Source organism: Garra rufa, chromosome 14 (genome assembly GCF_049309525.1).
Source record: "Garra rufa chromosome 14, GarRuf1.0, whole genome shotgun sequence".
NCBI lineage: Eukaryota > Metazoa > Chordata > Actinopteri > Cypriniformes > Cyprinidae > Garra > Garra rufa.
This window is the reverse complement of record NC_133374.1, coordinates 7033650-7053239: the sequence shown is the minus strand read 5'-3', so window position 1 is coordinate 7053239 and position 19590 is coordinate 7033650. Positions and strand designations below refer to the sequence as shown.

At 33.3% G+C, this 19590-nt stretch overlaps 1 protein-coding gene across 1 annotated transcript in view; it reads left to right on the top strand.

Annotated features, from left to right (window-relative positions):
* The window catches only part of clstn2b (calsyntenin 2b), a 78279-nt gene that overhangs the window by 13001 nt on the left and 45688 nt on the right, over positions 1-19590 (top strand). Inside the window, exons 3-5 of the mRNA XM_073818055.1 lie at positions 8965-9160; positions 14891-15099; positions 15180-15329. Of these exons, the coding sequence (XP_073674156.1) occupies positions 8965-9160; positions 14891-15099; positions 15180-15329 (555 nt within the window). The remainder of the gene's footprint in view (positions 1-8964; positions 9161-14890; positions 15100-15179; positions 15330-19590) is intronic.

Below are 19590 nucleotides of genomic sequence, written 5' to 3'. Positions count from 1 at the left end.
CACTCAAACCCAAATTAAGCTGTTCTTTACTGTGACTTCCTGTGATAGCATCATGAACACTTGTTGCATGGGAAAAATTACCTTGCACTGTGTTTTTAGAACATTGCTAGACACCAAAATAATATTAAAAGGAAAAACACACACATTTCACCATTGAAGTGACATCTATGCATCTGAAGCTCTGATGTTCGCTTATGTTGTCTTTAAAAATGCCTGTATTGTCGTCACCTGTTCACATCTTCCCCAACACATCCTTTCATGTGATTTACTGCCACATGTGACCTTTACACAAACATCCCTGACTGTTTTCTGACAAGAAAATTAATTAACTAGTGTACATAATGCATTCCTTTGAAAGAGACAGAGCGGGGAGGAAGAAAGAAAGTATAAAGGGGTTCTAGTTATAGTCTGCTAAAATAAATACAGAGCAAAAAATCTTGCTTCATATTATGCATTTTTAATTTTTATATTAAAAATAAAATTTTAAGTTATATATTATATTATATATATTCTATTTTCTCAAATCATCATTGGCAGGTGTGGAAAAAAATACATCCATGCAGGTTAACTCATCATATATATTTTTAATATTTATAAACAAACATTTCCTATTATATTTAGAAATATTAGCACTTCAACTTCACTGCTTCAGACCGAGCCAAAAATATATTGTCTATGCATGCAGAAGCACACGTCTAATTGAATTAGGCTTTTCTTTGACACTCGACATGTCTTCAATGTGTTACAGGTAATGTACCTATAAAATGTAATTAAATATAAAGTGTGATTAATGCTTCTCCAGCAACCACCGATGAAGTGTAATTAATTAAGAGGGCGTAATTTATGTTGAAGCGAGATTGAGTTTGTTAAGAGTGTAATTGCTGGCAGGTTACAAAACAACATGCTGAATAATTGATGGACGTAATGCTCCAGTGATTTGAGCAGAACGCCGTAACGGAGCAGCGGTTTATCAAGAGCTGAGCGGATGAAAATAGCCAGAGGTTCTTGAAGTCAAAGGTTGCTGTGAATGCTAGATCAAATGCAAGATTCATCATGTAGTTGCTAAGCAATGCTTTGATAGGTTTTAGTCATAAACACTTGAAAGAACTTTACCTTAAAATAAATAAAAGTGTTGACAGTATGTAAACCAAAGGTAGAGCCTGTTATGGTTATAACAGAGGATAAATCCAGTTATGTTAGATGGAAGTATTTCTTCTGAAATGTCTCTTAAACACTTTAAGACACCAGGATATGAAATTAACATTTATTGAGTGCCAAATGAGAGTTATAAAATTAAAAATAGATCATTTGTCAGTGGGTTCCCACAATAGGGAATGTGTTTTTGTGACAGATGCATTATGCAAGAGAAAATGGCCAAAAATTGTCATTGGTTGAAAAATGTATTTTTTAAATTTATGTATGAAATCAAATAATATTAACATATTTTTATTATAATTTATATTAGTATATTTTAATATATAAAATAAAAATATATATTCATATTTATTATTTTAAAATTGAAAATAGACCATTTGGCAGAGGGTGGGCACAAATGGGACTGTATTATTAATGTATTTATTAAAGATTTATTTGATCACAAATATAGAAAAAAGTAATATTCTGAAATATTATTGCAATTTAAAAGAACAGTTTTCCATTTGATAATACATTAAAATATAACGTATATCTGTAATGCAAAGCTGAATTTTCATTAGCTATTACTCCAGTCTTCAGTATCATATGAGTCTTCAGAAATCATTTTAATATACTAATTTATTATCAATGCTGGAAACAGTTTTTTTTTTTTTTTTTTTAGAATCGGTGATCATTTTTTCAGGATTCTTTGATAAATAAAAAGTTCAAAATATCAGCATTTATTCAAAATAGAAATCTTTTCTGACAATATAGGTATTTATCACTTTTTATCAATTCAACACATCCTCGGTGAATAAGAATTAATTTCTTTCAAAGAAAGAAAGAAAGAAAGAAATTACAGACCGCAAACATTAAATGGTAGTGTAAATTGTTACAAAAGATTCATATTTTAAATAAATGCTGTGCTTTTTTAACATTTTATTAATCAAAGAATCATGAAAAAAAGTATCACTGGTTCCAAAAATAAAAAGATAATAAATCAGAATATTATAATGATTTCTGAAGGATCATGTGACGCTGAAGACTGGAGTAATAATGCTGAAATTCAGCTTTGCATCACAGGAATAAATTACATTTCAAAGTATATTAAAATAGAAAACCACTATTTTAAATTGCAATAATATTTCACAATATTACAGTTTTTTTTTCTGTATTTATAATTAAAAAAACGCAGCCTTGATAAGCAGAAAACATTAAATCCCAAACTTTTAAATGGCAGTGTATACTTTTCAAATGAATTCATTTCTAGTTATAGGAAGCACTATTCTTATAGTATTTATAGTTTATGTGACAGTTGTTCTGTCTGTCACATAAAGAACTAGAAATGTACGAAACCTCACATGCCTTTTGTTTCAAATCAAAAGCGACAAGAGACTGAAGGGCAATAAGTGATTGCACTGAAAGAAAGTGTGAGTGACAGAGAGAAGGCGAGAAAGTATGTCGAAGCTCACTAGGCGCTTGAATGATAAAAGACAGCATTCAGTAATGTGTGTGCAGCGAGGGGTCACTGCGAGTGCAGGTGTATACGACTCCCTCAAGGCCTATAAGATGCTCTGTCTCTAAGAGGAACGGTAACAGAGAGTATAAATCACAGCTGCTGGGAGTCTCCAGCCTACGGCGGCCTGTAAACATTGATCAAACACATGGCGGTAATTTAGAGACTCTATATGGCTGGTGTCCAAATGACGTACAGAGGTTTCAGTGTCAGTGTCTGTGTAACCTCATGCATGCATTTAGTCCGTTTTTGTAGGCATAAAAGTATTTGATATCATATAATCATGTGCATGCAATTAAGCAGCAGGGAGAAAAAATAATGGTGTCAAAAGAAGTGATTCAATTAAAATATATATATATATATTATTTTCAGAAAATAACATTGTAGTCATTTAATATCTGAAAAAGCTTGTTTAAACTAGATTATTAGTTGTGATGTTATGATCCCTTTCTGAAACCTCATTATAGGTGGCTTTAAATTCAATAAAGCTCACACAGACATGACATTTAAAATTATATTTACATAAAAACAACAAATACAGACTTAAAAGCGTATGCACCAAAATTATGCTTTGACAACTAAACGAAGATCCAAATATAAATTTGTAAAGGGGTCACAGGTCAGTATTGATTACAAAAATGAAAATGCAAGTTAAAAAAGCAACTTAAGCTAATAATCATGCATAGCATAGTAAATAATCATTTGTTGTTGAGGTCAAAGGTCGAGTGTCCCATTAAACTCAAAAACTCATCATTCACTTAGTAGAAGACAGTTCAATTAGACAGATGGCAACATAAAATGAAACTTAAACTCGATAAAAATGAAGAAAAAAAGAAGTAAAAAATACATTAATTACATTGCAAAATAATCTGCCCATGGAGTAAGAAAAATAATCTTGTTTTCTGTTTGAAATAAAAAAAAATTGCCCACCCCATTGGCAGATTATTTTGCTTGTTCTAAGCAAAAACTCACTTAATTTTGATGTTTTGATAACTTTTACTTTTCTAGAAAATCCTTCTTGATTTAAGAATTTGTAGATATTTTGGCTGGAAACAAGACAAAACATTAAGTAAGAAAAGCATTTTTCGCTGTGAATTTTCCTTTTCAGCATTTTTACACGAATCAGTGAGCAATTGATGTTGTGTTCAATCAACCTTTATAAATGCAGTGCGTTGCGAAAGTATTCATACCCTTTCATTTTTTTTTTTCACATTTTGTTATGCTGCAGCCTTATGTTTAACTGCTTCAAATTACTTTTTCCCCCACATCAATCTACACTCCACACACCATATTGGCAAAGTACAAAACAGGTTTGCAACAGCTTTGCAAATTTATTAGAAAAAAAAAAAAATGAAATGATTCTATTGCATAAGTATTCATACCCTTTTCTGGGACACTTGAAATTTAGCTCAGGAGCACTCATATAATTTGTAAATGTCACTACACTTTAAGTGGAGTTAAACTGTGGCAAATTCATTTGAATGAGTATGATTTGGCAAGGCACGCACCTCAGAAACCTCTCAGAGGTCTAAGGCTGATGATACGCAGGGCAACTTTTTGAGCAACTTTGCCGGGCAACTTTGGCAAATGTTGCTGTCAATCGGCCCACGACTGATCTAAATTATCCAGATAGAAATGTGTTACCCATTCTCAATGGGAAAGCGCCCAAACAATATTGCAAAAGAAAAGTTGCCGGATAAAATTTCACAAACAGTTGCCCCGTGTATCATCAGCCTAACAGTTGAAAATGCATTTCAGAACAAAAACAAAGCCCGGAGGTCAAAATAACTGCCTGCAGAGCTCAAAAACAACCTTGCATCATGGCACAGATCTTGGGAAGAGAACAGAAAAAATTCTGCTGCATTGAAGGTTCACAGATGCATGTAGCCTCCATTATCTATAATGAAAGAAGCTTGGAACAACTAGAAATCTCCCTAGAGCTGGCCTCCTGGCCAAACTGAGAAATTGATGAAGAAGGTCCTTGGCTAGAGTGGTGACCAAGAAGCTGATGGACACTCTAGTTGAGCGCCATGTTTATATGTGCAGATGGAAAGACAAACATCACTGCAACACTCCACCGATCTGGTCTTTATGGTGGTGTGGCCAAACCCAATCCTGAGAACACATAAAAACACACTTGGAATTGGCAAAAAAGCACCTAAAGGACCCTCAGACTGAGAAATACGATTCTCTGGTCTGATGAACCTGAATTCCAAGCATCATCAGACAACTCTGTGAATGTCCTTGAGCGGCCCAGCCGGAGCCTGGGCTTGAACCCAATGAAATATTTTTGGATAACCCTGAAAACGTGCATCTACCCCCATCCAACCTGACAGAGCTTGCGAGTTGAAGAGGTGAGGAGAAGAATGGCAGATAATTACCAAATGCTGATGTGCAAAGCTTGTCACATCATACCCAAAAATAGCGTGTAAAGGTGTTTCAGCGAAGTACTGAGTTAAGGGTATGATTACTTATGCAATGTACTTAATTCAGATTTTTTATTTTTTAATACATTTACAAAGTTGTGACAGTTCTGTTTTTGCTTTGTCGTTATGGTGTATGGAGTGTAGACTGATGTGGAAAAAAGTAGTTTAAAGCAGTTTAACATAATTCAGCAAAATAAAACGTAACAAAAAATGTATATATTGAAATATATAAAACATTTAGATTCGATTTTTAAAATTATATATTACATTTAATTTGTATTATATAAAAATATACAAATGTAGTCATTCCTGTAGTTAAAACGGTTGAGAGCCACTGGTTTAAAGAATATCCTGATGGTATTGCATTGGGAGAAAAGTGAGAGAAGAAACCGACTGTCTGAGGAAGACTGGAGGAAAAGATATGAGCTGGAATTCTATTGTTAAAGAGGTTTCTCTCTCTCCCTCACACTTTCTCTCTCTCAGAGCTTTGTGTTCAGCTGAAAGCTTATTGAAAATACTGGAGAGCATGTCAATCACCGACATACAGTGTGTTCATGCACTCCATACTGATTTTTCATACCTTCATAGCAAACGTCGTCACATTCATCTCTACAGCCATATTTATGACTATAGAGCACAGAATGAATAAATATATATCACAGATAGTGAGCATCCTGTTTATGTCCAAACTACACATCCCCTATACGTTTGTGCACAAACTATTGTGTTTCTGCACAGCTCTCAGGAAAACATCATTAATATCCCTCATATCGCTCCACAGTCTCTTTCATCTCTCATAACAAAATTATTTCTACTTAAATCAATATTTCATGTCCATTTATTCATTTATTTGTCAAGATTATGTGCATTTTGCCATCCATATTGCAAAATGAACCTTCAGGATGATAAAGCTTGAGATGTGTATAGTAAAAACATCCCTCACTTACATTTACATTCATGCAGTTAGCAGACGCTTTTATCAAAAGCAGCTTTCAGCAGAGGAAGGAATTTATTTCTGATGCACAGGATGTATAAAAAAAATGAGAATGAAACAAAGTTGACATTTATTTAAAAAAAACAAGCAGACCAACAATTAAAAAAAATAACAAAAGTGCAAGAGCACCTGCTGTGTGAATGCTCCCTTGCTATATCAATGTCAGCGCATTTTGATAAAAGCAAAGCTGAATAAAACAAACAAAAAACCCACAGATACTTTTGAACGCGTTCTTTTTTTACGCGTTATTCATTTTTAGTTTTATGCACTCACACATGCACAAAGAAAGATGCTGAAAAAATATTATTCTGCAAAATCATCTTTCTGGCTCTTTCTCTCTCTGTTGTTTTGTATATGTGGTGAATGTGGGTTTACTCTGAAGATCAAAGAGAGGAGAGATAGAGAATACTCTTATCGGTGCTGGACAGCAGCACTGTTTTACACAACAAACACACAATCATATTAATAAGCAGATTTGACCAAAAGCAAGGATGTTCGCTTATGCAGAGCTCATCAGCAGGGTGTTGTGGGTGGCTGTTAGCATCTTGCTGACCATTTTCCATGGTGTTTGGTGGATGTTAAGCTGTTGTAGGTGGATGCTACGTGGTTTCGTACTAGCAAAGAGCACCTACAAATGAGAATGTCGACTTGACTTACATTATAAGTGATCTTCAAATAGGCCAAACATTTGGAATAATTACAATTTTGTCATTTCTGTGAAAAAAAGACTATTCCTCTCCTCACCAAGGCTGCATTTATTTGATCTAAAACACATTAAAATCAGTAATATTGTAAAATAATAATACAATTTAAAAAGTACTGTGTTCTATTTGAATATATTGTAAAATTTCTGTGATGAAAAGCTGGATTTTCAGCATCATTACTGTCTTCAGTGTCACCTGATCCTTTAGAAATCATTCTGATATGATGATTTACTGCTTAATTATTATTGGGTGTCAATTATTAGTAATGTGTATTATTATAAATGCTGAAAACAGCTGTGCTGCTTCAAATTTTTGTAGAAAATGTGATGCAATTTCCCCCAAGATTCTTTGATGAACACAGATCAATAGAGGTACTTATTTTTTAATCTTACCATAAACCTTTGAATAGTAGTCCACCGTGATTCCCACAAAAAAAATATATTAAGCAAAACAACTGTTTTCAACACTGATAACAATCAGAAATGTTATATTAGAATGATTTCTGAAGGACTATGTGACACTGAATACTCGAGTAATCATACTGGAAATTCAGCTTTGCATCACAGATAAAAATTACATTTTGAAATGTATTACAGTTGACAACATTTACTTTCAATTGTAATAATATTATAAAATATTACTAAGGATATAACATTATACATATAATATTGCGATATGAAGTCCATGATATATTTATTTTAAAAAAATTAAGTCAAATGAAGAATTGCAGATTTTGTAGATTTTAAACATTAAATTATTCTATCTAATGCACTTTGAGAAAACAGTTTCATCTATCAACATGAAATCAATAACTTTTTGTCAGCAGTCTGAAGATGATCTGACTCAATTTTGGTGAAAACTGGACGAATGGGTCTAGGAGGAGTTCGAAAAAGTTTTTTTTTTTTACATAATTCAATATGGTGGACAGGAACTATGATATAATTGGTATCTATGTTAATGGCATGACCCAATGAATATGTTAAGACCTTTGTCTTATGTTAAGATTTTCATCATAATAGGCTAATGCAATCAAGAGTTATTAGAATTTTTGGAAATTTCATAATTAATAGTTAATGAATGGTTTATTACTCTTGGCCAATAGGTGGCACTGTTACCAAATTGATGTGGTGTAATCAGTGTGAGGTGACAATGCCACATACAAAATTTGGTGCAAATATGTGAAAGCTTTGCAGAGATACAGCCTCAGATGCACTTTGGCATCTTTCCAGCAAATTTGTTGATGCGTTGCGTATTTTCACACGAAATCCATAACTTTTTGTCAGCATGGTCTGAAGATGATCCGAGTCAAATTTGGTGAAAATCGGACCAACGATCTAGGAGGAGTTCGAAAAAGTAGGTTTTTAAACAATAATCAAAATGGCAGACAGGAAGTCTAGCCAATTTTGGCAAAATTGATATCATTGTTCTCGGCATGAACCAAGGAATAAACAACAAAATTTAAAATGGCTGACATGATAAAATTTGGTATCGTTTAACTCGGCATACCCCTTTGAATTTAATGAGACCAGTTTTTAGACTTTTAGCCAAACCATTCAGTAGTTATATGCAAAAATGGATATTTTTCGTATCTCCTGACCACTAGGTGGCACTGCACCGAAACATTGCAGGTTGCCTCAAGTCATGCTCATCACACACACCAAGTTTGGTCTTAATATGCCAAATCGTTTGCAAAGATATAGCCTTACATATATTTTTGTGTGCTTTTCATGGAATTTGTTTGCACGCTATTCGAGAACGTTTTAACTAATCAACTTTTTGCAACTATGGTCTGAAGATGATCTGAACCAATTTTGGCGAAAATCAGACAAACCGTCTAGGATGAGTTTGAAAAAGTTACTATGGCCCAAATGGCCCAAAACACAACTTTAAAGACCTTTTTTTGTTAGAATAAGAAGTTGAAATATATTTTAAAAATTACATTTTTTGCCCGTAAGACCTATCGTTTCATATCATCATGTGAGCAAGATAATATAATTTTGCTATCATGATATCACATTATTGATACGTTACATCCCTAAATATTACTGTTTTTACTGTATTTTTGATCAAATAAATTCTTTGAGCTTTGAGAGGCTTTTGTAGACTTAAAAAGAGCTATAATGCTGAGATTACAAACAGGAAAGTTAATTAAATAATGGAAGTCTTAATCTGTCGTCTCTGTCTTTGTAGGTGAAATCTGTGGTTTTCAGGTGCAGGGTCTCAGTGCTCCATTTGAGGCTGTGGTTCTAAACCGCACATCAGGAGAGGGCCGTTTGCGGGCGCGTGGGCCGATCGACTGCGAGCGACAGAGAGAATTCACCTTCATCATTCAAGCACATGACTGTGGCACGGGACCGAAGGGACACGGAGAGAAGAGATCACACAAGTCAGTGTGTGTTTAAATAAATGCATGTTCTCCACCTCAGTCTGATTCATGTTTGTCGTGCTTTTGAACTGGAAGGAACAGGGTGAACTATTTCTAAAATGATTCATCCGTGCTTGACTCACCTCTGTCTGTTATTCACAGTTTGTCCTTTGAAGATTTTTTGTCTTCTTACTTTTAGAAGTTCCTTGTTTTTTGCATCCTTTAAGTCACGCACAAGCTACTGGGTAGTTGAAACTTTATAAATAAAAATGTTTGGGGTCAGCAATTTAAAAATTTAAAAAAAATTTAGTAAGTCACTCATGCTTGATTAAAAATACAGTAAAAACTGTAAAATTGTGATATATTATTACAAATGTATAATCACTCTTTTCTGTTTTAATATACCTGAAGCTGTAATTTATTCCCATGATGCAAAGCTTAATTTTTTTAGCATCATTACTCCAGTCTTCGGTGTCACATGATCCTTCAGAAATCATTCTAATATACTGATTTAAGAACCATGCTGTAGACTGGAGTAATGATGCTTTAAATAAAATTTTAAATGTACAGTTGCGGTCAAAAGTTTACATACACCTTGTGGAATCTGCAAAATGTTAATTATTTTTACCAAATTAAAATGGTAAAATCATACAAAATGCATGTTATTTTTTATTTGGTACTGACCTGAATAAGACATTTCACATAAAAGACATTTGCATATAGTCCACAAAAGAAAATGATAGTTGAATTTATAAAAATGACCCTGTTCAAAAGTTTACATATGCTTGATTCCTAATACTGTTTTTTTTTTTTTTTTTTTTTTTTTGTTTGACGTGAAACTACCCACTGTTCTTCAGAAAAATCCTGTACATCCCACAAATTAGTTGTTTTTTGTGTATTTGAACCCTTTCCAACAATAACTGTATAATTTTGAGATCCATCTTTTCACACTGAGATGTGAAATCCGTTCATTACAGAAGGTTCAAACACTCACTGATGCTCCAGAAGGAAACAAGATGCATTATGAGCCAGTTGTGAAAGCTTTTGATTTGAAGATCAGGGTAAATGTAACTTATTTTGTTTGGGAAACATCTTCTGTAGCTTCTGAAGGGCAGTACTAAATGAAAATCTTTTTATATTTAGGCAAAATAAGAAAAATGTAGGCTACACATCTCTAGGGCATCAGTAAGTTGTTGACCCTTCTGTAATAGTTGCATATGAGTCCCTCAGTTGTCCTCAGTGTGAAAACATGGACCTCAAAATCATAATAAATCAAAATAAACTGAAAAACCAACGAAATTTTGGGACCTGAAGGATTTTTCAGTCAGTACTAAATAAAAAATAATATGCGTTTTGCATTAACCCTCTTATTTTGGTAAAAATAAGGTGTATGTAAACTTTTGACATCTACTGTATTAAACTAGAAAACACTTATTTTAAAATGTAAAAATATTTCACAATTTTACTAAATGGTTCATTAGCATATATACAGTATTTCAAAATGGATGGCTCATGATTTTATTTTCAATACAGGATACTGAACTGCCAGGGGTTGAAAACTTTTTGAATTTGAAGATCAGGGTAGACTGAACTTATTTTTTCTTCTCAGAAACATTTATCTTCCGTAGCCTCATAGGGCAGCACAAAAAAAGAAAAAAAAGAAATGATATTTAGGCAAAATAAGAAAAACGTACACATCTTTATTCTGTTTAAATGTTTACACCCCCTTAATGCATCGTTTTTCTTTGTAATATCAAAAATCAAGTCTTTTTTCTCAGTACTGGCTCTGATAAGAAGGTGTCTGACCTTCCGGCATTAAAAGCTTTTTAGAGCTCTCGCTAATGAACATGGCACCCGTTTACCTGCAGAATGAAAGCTGCAAACAAACACTGAGCCAAAGATGCTTCTTTGTACCTGCAGATATCCATATAAAGACACTTTAACAGAGCTAATGCAGTGAGCTAGACTGAAGTCCTTTGAAACAAAATGACAAAAGACATTTGTGAATAAGCAAAAAAGAAATGAGGTTAGTGATGAAATGGTGGAGAAAAAAAAATAGAGACGAGAGAGAGGGAGCTTCCTCATTACTCTATATCTTTTTAATCCGGACAGGATTACTGTATCCGGCTTTGACAGCTTGGATCTACGATACTACACACACACACACACACACACACACACACACACACACACACACACACACACACACACACGGATTAAGGATTAAAGTGAGATATTAGACTCTAAAAGGCAGTAAAGCTGCAACATCACACTGCTTTACTAGAGATTTCATGCCTAATGCACATATAAATGTGTGTTTGCGTATGTTCATTATAACACCGATTAGCAGGGGTCTTTGTAATCCCGTCATTTGTCAGACGAGCTGTTGCCCTTTGTGAAGTATTACTCACTTTACGTCTTTGACGACGTGAATGATGCAAGCTTGTTATTTTGGTATTTTCAGCTTGCAAAAGTGTGTCAGGACTGGCCGTGAGGATACCTGGAGGCACTTTTCTTTTCTTTCAGACCTTTTTTTAAAATATCTCTCTCCCCGAAGACTTTTCTAAGACTTTATAATGACCTGCAGGAGGGAGAAATCACAAACGAGATCTCTTTAGTATGTTCACTGCTTCTCCTGGACAGTGATGGAGAACGAATGGAGACTTTTGAAGCGTTATATCTTGGGAAAAAGTCTCCTCAAATGCTGAGATCAATAATTAGATTCAGATATGGACTAAATTTAATTTCTCATAAATTAATGTAGTAATCAAATCTGCAGCCCAGCCAACACAGCATTTAGTCAAAATAACATGAGATACATGTTTTTATTTATTCCTCCTTACTTTTATTGGTTTTTAACTGTTGAGCTAAGATTTTCCATTCTAGATGTAATTTAAATGGGCTTCAGTTGCTGTTTTTCATTTCAGGCCCGCTAAAAATATGCATTTAGCTCAGCAGTCAAATCTGTGGCGTGCTATCATGCTACGTTTCCATAAAATCACTAAATAAAATGCAGCCAACCGTGCCCTGTTTGTGATAAACACACCCTGACATACAGTTGCTATTTTAATAGGTTTATAAAAATATGCACAGAAGCAAATTCAGAGAATATTTAAGAAAATAAGTGAGCTCTGCTCTAGAGGAGACATGTGTCTTAAAGTGTTTTTCTTTGGAAAGTCTCCATTGTTTTCCAAGTAATCTCACTGCTGTCCAGGATAAACATTAGACATTAAAGTATTAAAGAAAATATAATTAATAGATGAAAGCTTAAAGTTACAAATGCTGCCTTGGCAACTAACTGCAATACACTTTCCAAAACTAAAGCTAATATAAAAATAAATTGAAGAGACAGCTGAGGTCAAAGGTTTACATACACCTTGAAGAAACTGCAACATGTTAATAACTTTACCAAAATAAGAGGGATCATAAAAAAACGTTTATGTGATAAAGAGAAAATAGTTGAATTTATAAATATGACCACTTTATTCTTAATACTGTGTTGTTGCCTGAATGATCCACAGCTGTGTTTTTTTGTTTAGTGATAGTTGTTCTTGAGTCCCTTGTTTGTCCTGAACAGTTAAACTGCCTGCTGTTCTTCAGAAAAATCCTTCAGGTCCCACAATTTTTTTTTAGTTTTTAAGCATTGTGTATTTGAACCCTTTCCAACAATCACTCTATGATTTTGAGATCCATCTTTTCACACTGAGGACAACTGAGGGACTCATATGCAACTATTACAGAAGGTTCAAATGCTCACTGATGCTTTAGAAGGAAAAACAATGCATTAAGAGCCAGGGGATAAAAACTTTTTGAATTTGAAGATCAGGGTAAATTTAACTTATTTTGAATTCTGGAAAACATGTAAGTATTTTTTGTAGCTTCTGAAGGGCAGTACTAAATGAACAAACTATGATTCTTAGGCAAAATAAGAAATATGTACACATCTTCACTCTGTTCAAAAGTTCAAAATCAGTGAGTGTTTGAACCTTCTGTAATAGTTGGATGAGGCCCTCACTTGTCACATTACCAAAAGAAAAAAGGAAAAAGAAATTCTAAATATAAAAGCACATAGCAAAATTACCAAACCTTAAAACTAAAATGAAAGCTGAAAATCTAAACATAAAATATGTATAGTGTGCAATATGAACTCAAATATTTAACTGAAACCTCTGAGACAAAGTCGATTCTTAAAAAAGTTCACCAAAAATTAAAAACTGATGAAAAAGTTCACCCTCAGGCCATCCAAGATGTAGATGAGTTGGTTTACCAGAATGAGAATCCAAATGGCTGATAAAAAACAAAATAAACCACAAGTAATCCACACCCCTCCAGTCCATTAGTTAACATCGGATGAAGCGGAAAGCATGTTCATGAGAAACAAATGCATCATTAAGACATTTGAACTTTAAAGTGTCACTTCTGGCCAAAATTTGAATCCATAATCCAGTGAAAATGTTCAAACATGTTCTCCTCTTACATCAAAATCCAACATATTTGTTTATAACTCTTTCGGACCATTTTTGCTTGTAAATGGTTTGATTCTGTGCATATTTCCCTCCTGATTTTCTCTGAATAAAGCAATATTTTTGGGATAGAGGACTCAGATTTTAGCATGAAGCAATGGTTTGAAGTTAAAAATGTCTTTGTTTACCAATGGATCCTCTGCAGTGAATGGGTGCCATCAGAATGAGAGTCTAAACAGCTGATAAAAACATACAGACACACAATAAACCACAAGTAATTCACACCCCTCCAGTCCAACAGTTAACATCAGATGAAGCAAAAAGCCCATGTTCATAAGAAACAAATGCATCATTAAGACATTTGAACTTTGAAGTGTCACTTCTGGCCACAATCTGAATTCATAATCCAGTGAAAATGTCTATAACCTGTTCTCCACTCACATCAAATCCAACATATCTTTTTTTTTTTTATCTCTTTTAGACCATTTTTGCTTGTAAATGGTTTGATTCTGTGCATATTTCCCCTCCTGATTTTCTCTGAATAAAGCAATATTTTTGGGATAGAGGACTCAGATTTTAGCATGAAGCAATGGTTTGAATTTTAAAAAGCCTCTTACAAACATGCAGCTTTTCGCTTCATAACACACTAACTGATGGACTGGAGTGGTGTGGATTACTTGGCAACTAACTGAAATAACATTTCCAAAGCTAAAACTAATTTAAAAATGAATTAAAGATACAGTTAAGGTCAAAAGTTTACATACACCTTGCAGAATCTGCAAAACGTTAATAATTATACCAAAATAAGAGGGATCATACAATACGCATGTTGTTTTTTATTTAGTACTGACCTGAATAAGATATTTCACATTAAAGATATTTACATATAGTCCACAAGAGAAAATAATAGAATTTAAAAACAAACTGACCCTGTTCAAAATTTTGCATACGCTTGATTCTTAATACTGTGTTGTTACCTGAATGAAGCAATAGTTTTGGATCGAGATTTTAGAATGAAGCAATGGTTTAAAGTTAAAAATGTCTCACAATATTTGATGGACTGAAGTGGTGTGGATTACTTGTGGATTATTGTGATATTTTAAGCTGTTTGGACTCTCATTCTGACGGCACCCATTCACTGCATAGGATCCATCTGTGAGCAAGTGATGTAATGCTAAACTTCTCCAAACTCATCTTCATCTTAGATGTCCTGAGGGTGAGGACATTTTCTCCATTACGTCTCCTGGACAATGAAAAGGCAATAAAAAACTCTCTCTCTCATTCTCAGGGCTGTGGTGCATGTGCAGGTGGGAGACGTGAACGAGTTTTCTCCCGTGTTCGGTCAGTTGGAGTATCACGGCTCGGTGACAGAGGGCAAAGTGTATGACAGTATTCTGCAGGTGCAGGCGTCAGACCAGGACTGCTCTCCACAATACAGCCAGATCTGCAACTACCAGATCACCTCTCAAGACACTGCCTTCGCTATAGACCGCAACGGTCAGCACGAGAAACGCATTCACAAACACATGCAAACAACACTTTTCTATTCGTATTTCAATGTGTGTGCTTGTGTGCAGGTAACATCAGGAACACAGAGAGCCTGAGCTTTGATAAGAAAGCACATTATAAAATCCATGTGACGGCTTTCGACTGTGGTCAGAAGAGAGCGGTGCAGGATGCTGTTGTACACATCCACGTCAAACCCATCTGCAAGCCTGGATGGCAGGGTAAGATTTGAAAATGTTTTAACCTCACATGAAAATGGTCAGATGTCAGAGGTCCACCAGGGAACAATTTGATAAAGTGCACTTATGAGGAAGTTAATTAGCTAAATTCTTTAGTGTTTTTCATACACTCTGGTGAAAAAAGGTACAACGCTGTCAGTGGGCTGGCACCCTAAGGTACAAAATCTTAAAAGGTACATCTTTGTACTTTATTTACTCTTTAAAAAACCTCAAAGGTACATATTAGCACTTTTAAAGTAGATAATAGTCCCCTTTGAAAGTGTACTGCAACGCTTTTCATAAAAGCTGTACAGCTGGACTGCTGTAAAGGTATTTGAATAAAAGGTTTAAATAATTATCATATTTTAGTGTTAATTACACTACTGTTCAAAAGTTTGGGATCAGTAAGGTTTTTAATGATTTTAGTTGTCTGATGCGCATCAGAATTCCATTTATTTAATTAAAAATACAGAAAAAAAGTATTATGAAATCGTATTGTAATTTGAAATAAGTTTTCTACTTTAATATACTTTAAAATATAATTTATTTCTGTTACGCAAAGCTTAATTTCCATCAGCCATTACTTCAGTCTTCAGTTGTGCTGCTTAATTTTTTAAAAAATTATTTTTGGAACCTGTGATACTTTTGTCAGGATTCTTTAATGAATAAAAAGTTAAAAAGAACAGCATTTATTCAAAACAGAAATCTTTACTATCACTTTTTATCAATTTATCACATCCATGCTGAATAAGTGTCTAATTTCTTTTAAAGAAAGAATAAATAAATAAAAATTATTGACACCAAACAGTATAGTGTATTTGTTACAAAAGTTTTCTATTTTGAACAACTACTGTTCTTTTGAACATTTTATTCATCAAAAAATCCTGAAAAAATATCATAGGTTCCAGAAAAACATTAAGCAGCACAGCTGTTTCCAACATTGATAATAAATCAGAATATAAGAATGATTTCTCATTTCTGAAGGATCATGTGACACTGAAGACTGGAGTAATGATGCTGAAAATTCAGCTTTGCATCACATGAATAAATTATATTTTAAAGTACATTAAAATAGAAAATAACTTTATTAAATTGCAATAATATTTCACAATATTGCAGTTTTCTTCTGTATTTTTAATCAAATAAACGCAGCCTTCATGAGCAGAAAAGACTTAAATTATTAACAATTATTATTTATTTTTTATTTATGTATTATTTTAATAATAAATTATTAGTTATAGTTTTTTATATTTTCAATTTTCAGTTTAATATTAGTAATTTTGTTAAGTAATATAGCTTTTGTCATTTTTTTTTCAGCTTTAATTTATATTTAAGATTTAATTTCAGTAATTTAGTATTTCCTCTTAAACTTATTTCAGCTAATCTGAATTTTTGTAGTTATATTTTATCGTCATTTTAATTTCTGGACGACAACTAATCTATTTGACTAATAAACCTTTAATTGTTTAGTACACTCTTAAAAATAAAGGTGCTTCACGATGCCACAGAAGAACCTTTTTGTCTAAATGGTTCCATAAAGAACCTTTAACATCTGAAGAACCTTTCGGTTTCACAAAAGGTTCTTTGTGGCAAATAAGGTTCTTCAGATTATAAAAGGGTAAGCAAGAAATGGCTCTTTAAAGAACCTTTGACTGAATGGTTCTTTGTGGAACCAAAAATGCGTCTTCTATGGCATTGCTTCAAGAACCTTTTGAAGCACTTTCATTTTAAAGAGTGTATGAATAGTATTGGCTTTTTGACATAAAAATGTCTGTTAAATGTATAAATGTACATTTTGATAGTTTTACTTTTAGTTAACAATAACAACACTCTCTCTGTTCTATTATTATTTAATATATTTAAGATAAATCTGCTTCTGAATTTGCATGTTTAATAAAAAACAACTGAAGTTGAAGTTCAGTTTGAATCTGACTTGTTTAGATTCAAATCTGTGAATCAGCAGATTGAACTGCTTCACTGAAATGAATCATCTGAATAAACAGATTCTCTGAAATGAACTTCAAGTCAATACTAGATTACTAAAAGGAGGACAGTTTAAGAAAGCACCTCAGTTTGTAAGACAGTGTGCTCCATGCCACGCAACTTAAAAACTACGACTTCCTTACCAACACTAGTGCATGTTCACTTGTTTTATTCATATAATGAATCGATAGAATAAACTCTAGGTCAGTGTGGGAATTAGATACAAGTTCAAACCTAAAATGCACAAAAAAGCAAACACTCACACAAACACTCAAGTCTGTGGAGTAGAAAATACAGTTCTGGGATAGTAATTCCTTTCCTATGATCTGTTCATGACAGCTTCTCTGTCTAAAACCAGATTCAGCTGAGAGAGTTACACACACACATAAGGACCGCTTCTGTGCTTTCAAATTTCCTGTCACTTTGTGTCCATCTCTTTCTTTTCCCTCGAAGCTATTTTTGTTTGCTTTTAAACTCAATATAGTATTGACCCCCTCCCATCTCTCTGCATCTCTGTTTTTTTCTTTCTTCCTGTAGGTTTGTGCTTTTTTTTTCTTCCTTTTGATTGCTGCAGGAGGCTTGCATCAGAATTAACACACATGCTTTCATATGATAGCCAGCATGATGCATTATGCAGTTCTTTGAAAGCTCCTGGTATCAGTTTTACTCACTAAAGACGTGACGCATCTAAAGCGGAGTTGCTCAACTGGTTGCAAAAAGAGGTCCATTATGATCGTAGACAGCAGAAAAAACAAAATAACATGGAACTTTTAAATGGGAAAAGAAAATTCTACTTATTATTTTGTTAATGTTGAATACTAATGCATTTAATAAAACTTTGTTTTAGTGCAAATGTCGTCATCTTCGTAAGCTGCATTTAAATTAATGCACAATTTTCACTTTTTAGGCGAATTGAACTGAAAAACAAAAGAAAGAAAAAACAACTATTATTTAGCATTATGAATCAGCTTAAATACATCATTTTTATGGATAAATCAGGCAAAAATTACTTTTTATGAACCTAATTTCAGAAAACTTGTTTGATGCTGTTAATATTGCAATTTGCAATTAACTTTTGTTGAATTTCTAATGCATTTCCTTAAAAATAGATCTTTGAGAACACCGCACTTATTCATGCAGAACTTTGCGTGTTTGCATTTTAAAACTTTAGATGCAAACCAAACTCAGTTTAATTTTAGCATTTGGTTCATTTAGATACATTCAGGCTTCATGCAAACTCCAATAAGCTTTGGTATAAAAGCAATCTGGCCTAGTTTGCAGAAATCAGCTGCTATCATATCATATCATTTGCCTAATACAGTATAATGCATTTCTCATTGCTGCTTGCCTCTGCAGAAATTGCCTTTGCTAAGCAGCTTCCGTACAGTCTCTCCACCGATACGAAAGCAGGCAGACGCGGTTTCATTTCGTGCATGTTGAGAAGTAAAAAGCAACAAAAGCATAAAATTATGGTAAAAAGCTCTTTCCATTTTTAACATCTCCTCTAGAGTTGTTTCCTAGCTACAGTGGTGAACAACCATTGCTAGTTCTTATTTGCAACCCAAGTTCAAGCAGAATTAAATTCTAGTTGAGATCAAACAAGTGAAGTGTAAAAACAACCTTAAATTTAATCAAAGCTGTGAATGTCAATCTTAAAATAGAAGCTTTTTCAAGTCAACCTTTAATCAAAATTGAACCTATTTATATTCTTAAAGTGATAGTTCACCCAAAAATAAACATTTTGTTACTTTATTCACTCTCATGTCATTCCACACCTGTATCTTTCTTCTGTGAAAAATGCCTTTTTTTTTTGTCCAAAAAAGACAGTTAGGGTGAGACACCGCATGTGAATAGGGTAAAATAATTAACTAAGAGTTATCACCTTACTTACTCAGTTGGTTAATTACATTGATAACTGCAAGCATTTTTTTGTATTACAAATTTTCAAAAATGTTTTAATATGCAAATGATGCATTATTTGATGAAATATGTGCTAATTTGCATACATTTCCAGTACAAAAAAAAATCTAAACACTCGATGAAGTCAGTTTCAAAATTCTTGTTTAATTTTTTGGACATATTAGAGTCAAATGTTTTTACAGAGGGGTCTCATTTTATCATTCCACAGTTCCGAAAATGCTTAGAACAGGCAGAAAACTATATATTTTTAGTTTTTTTGTTATATAAAATCTAGCAAATTATATATGAACAAATCCCTCTGTAAAAACCTTCAGGATAGAGACAAGAATCAAAATGTAACATTTGGTTTATGTAAAAGCTA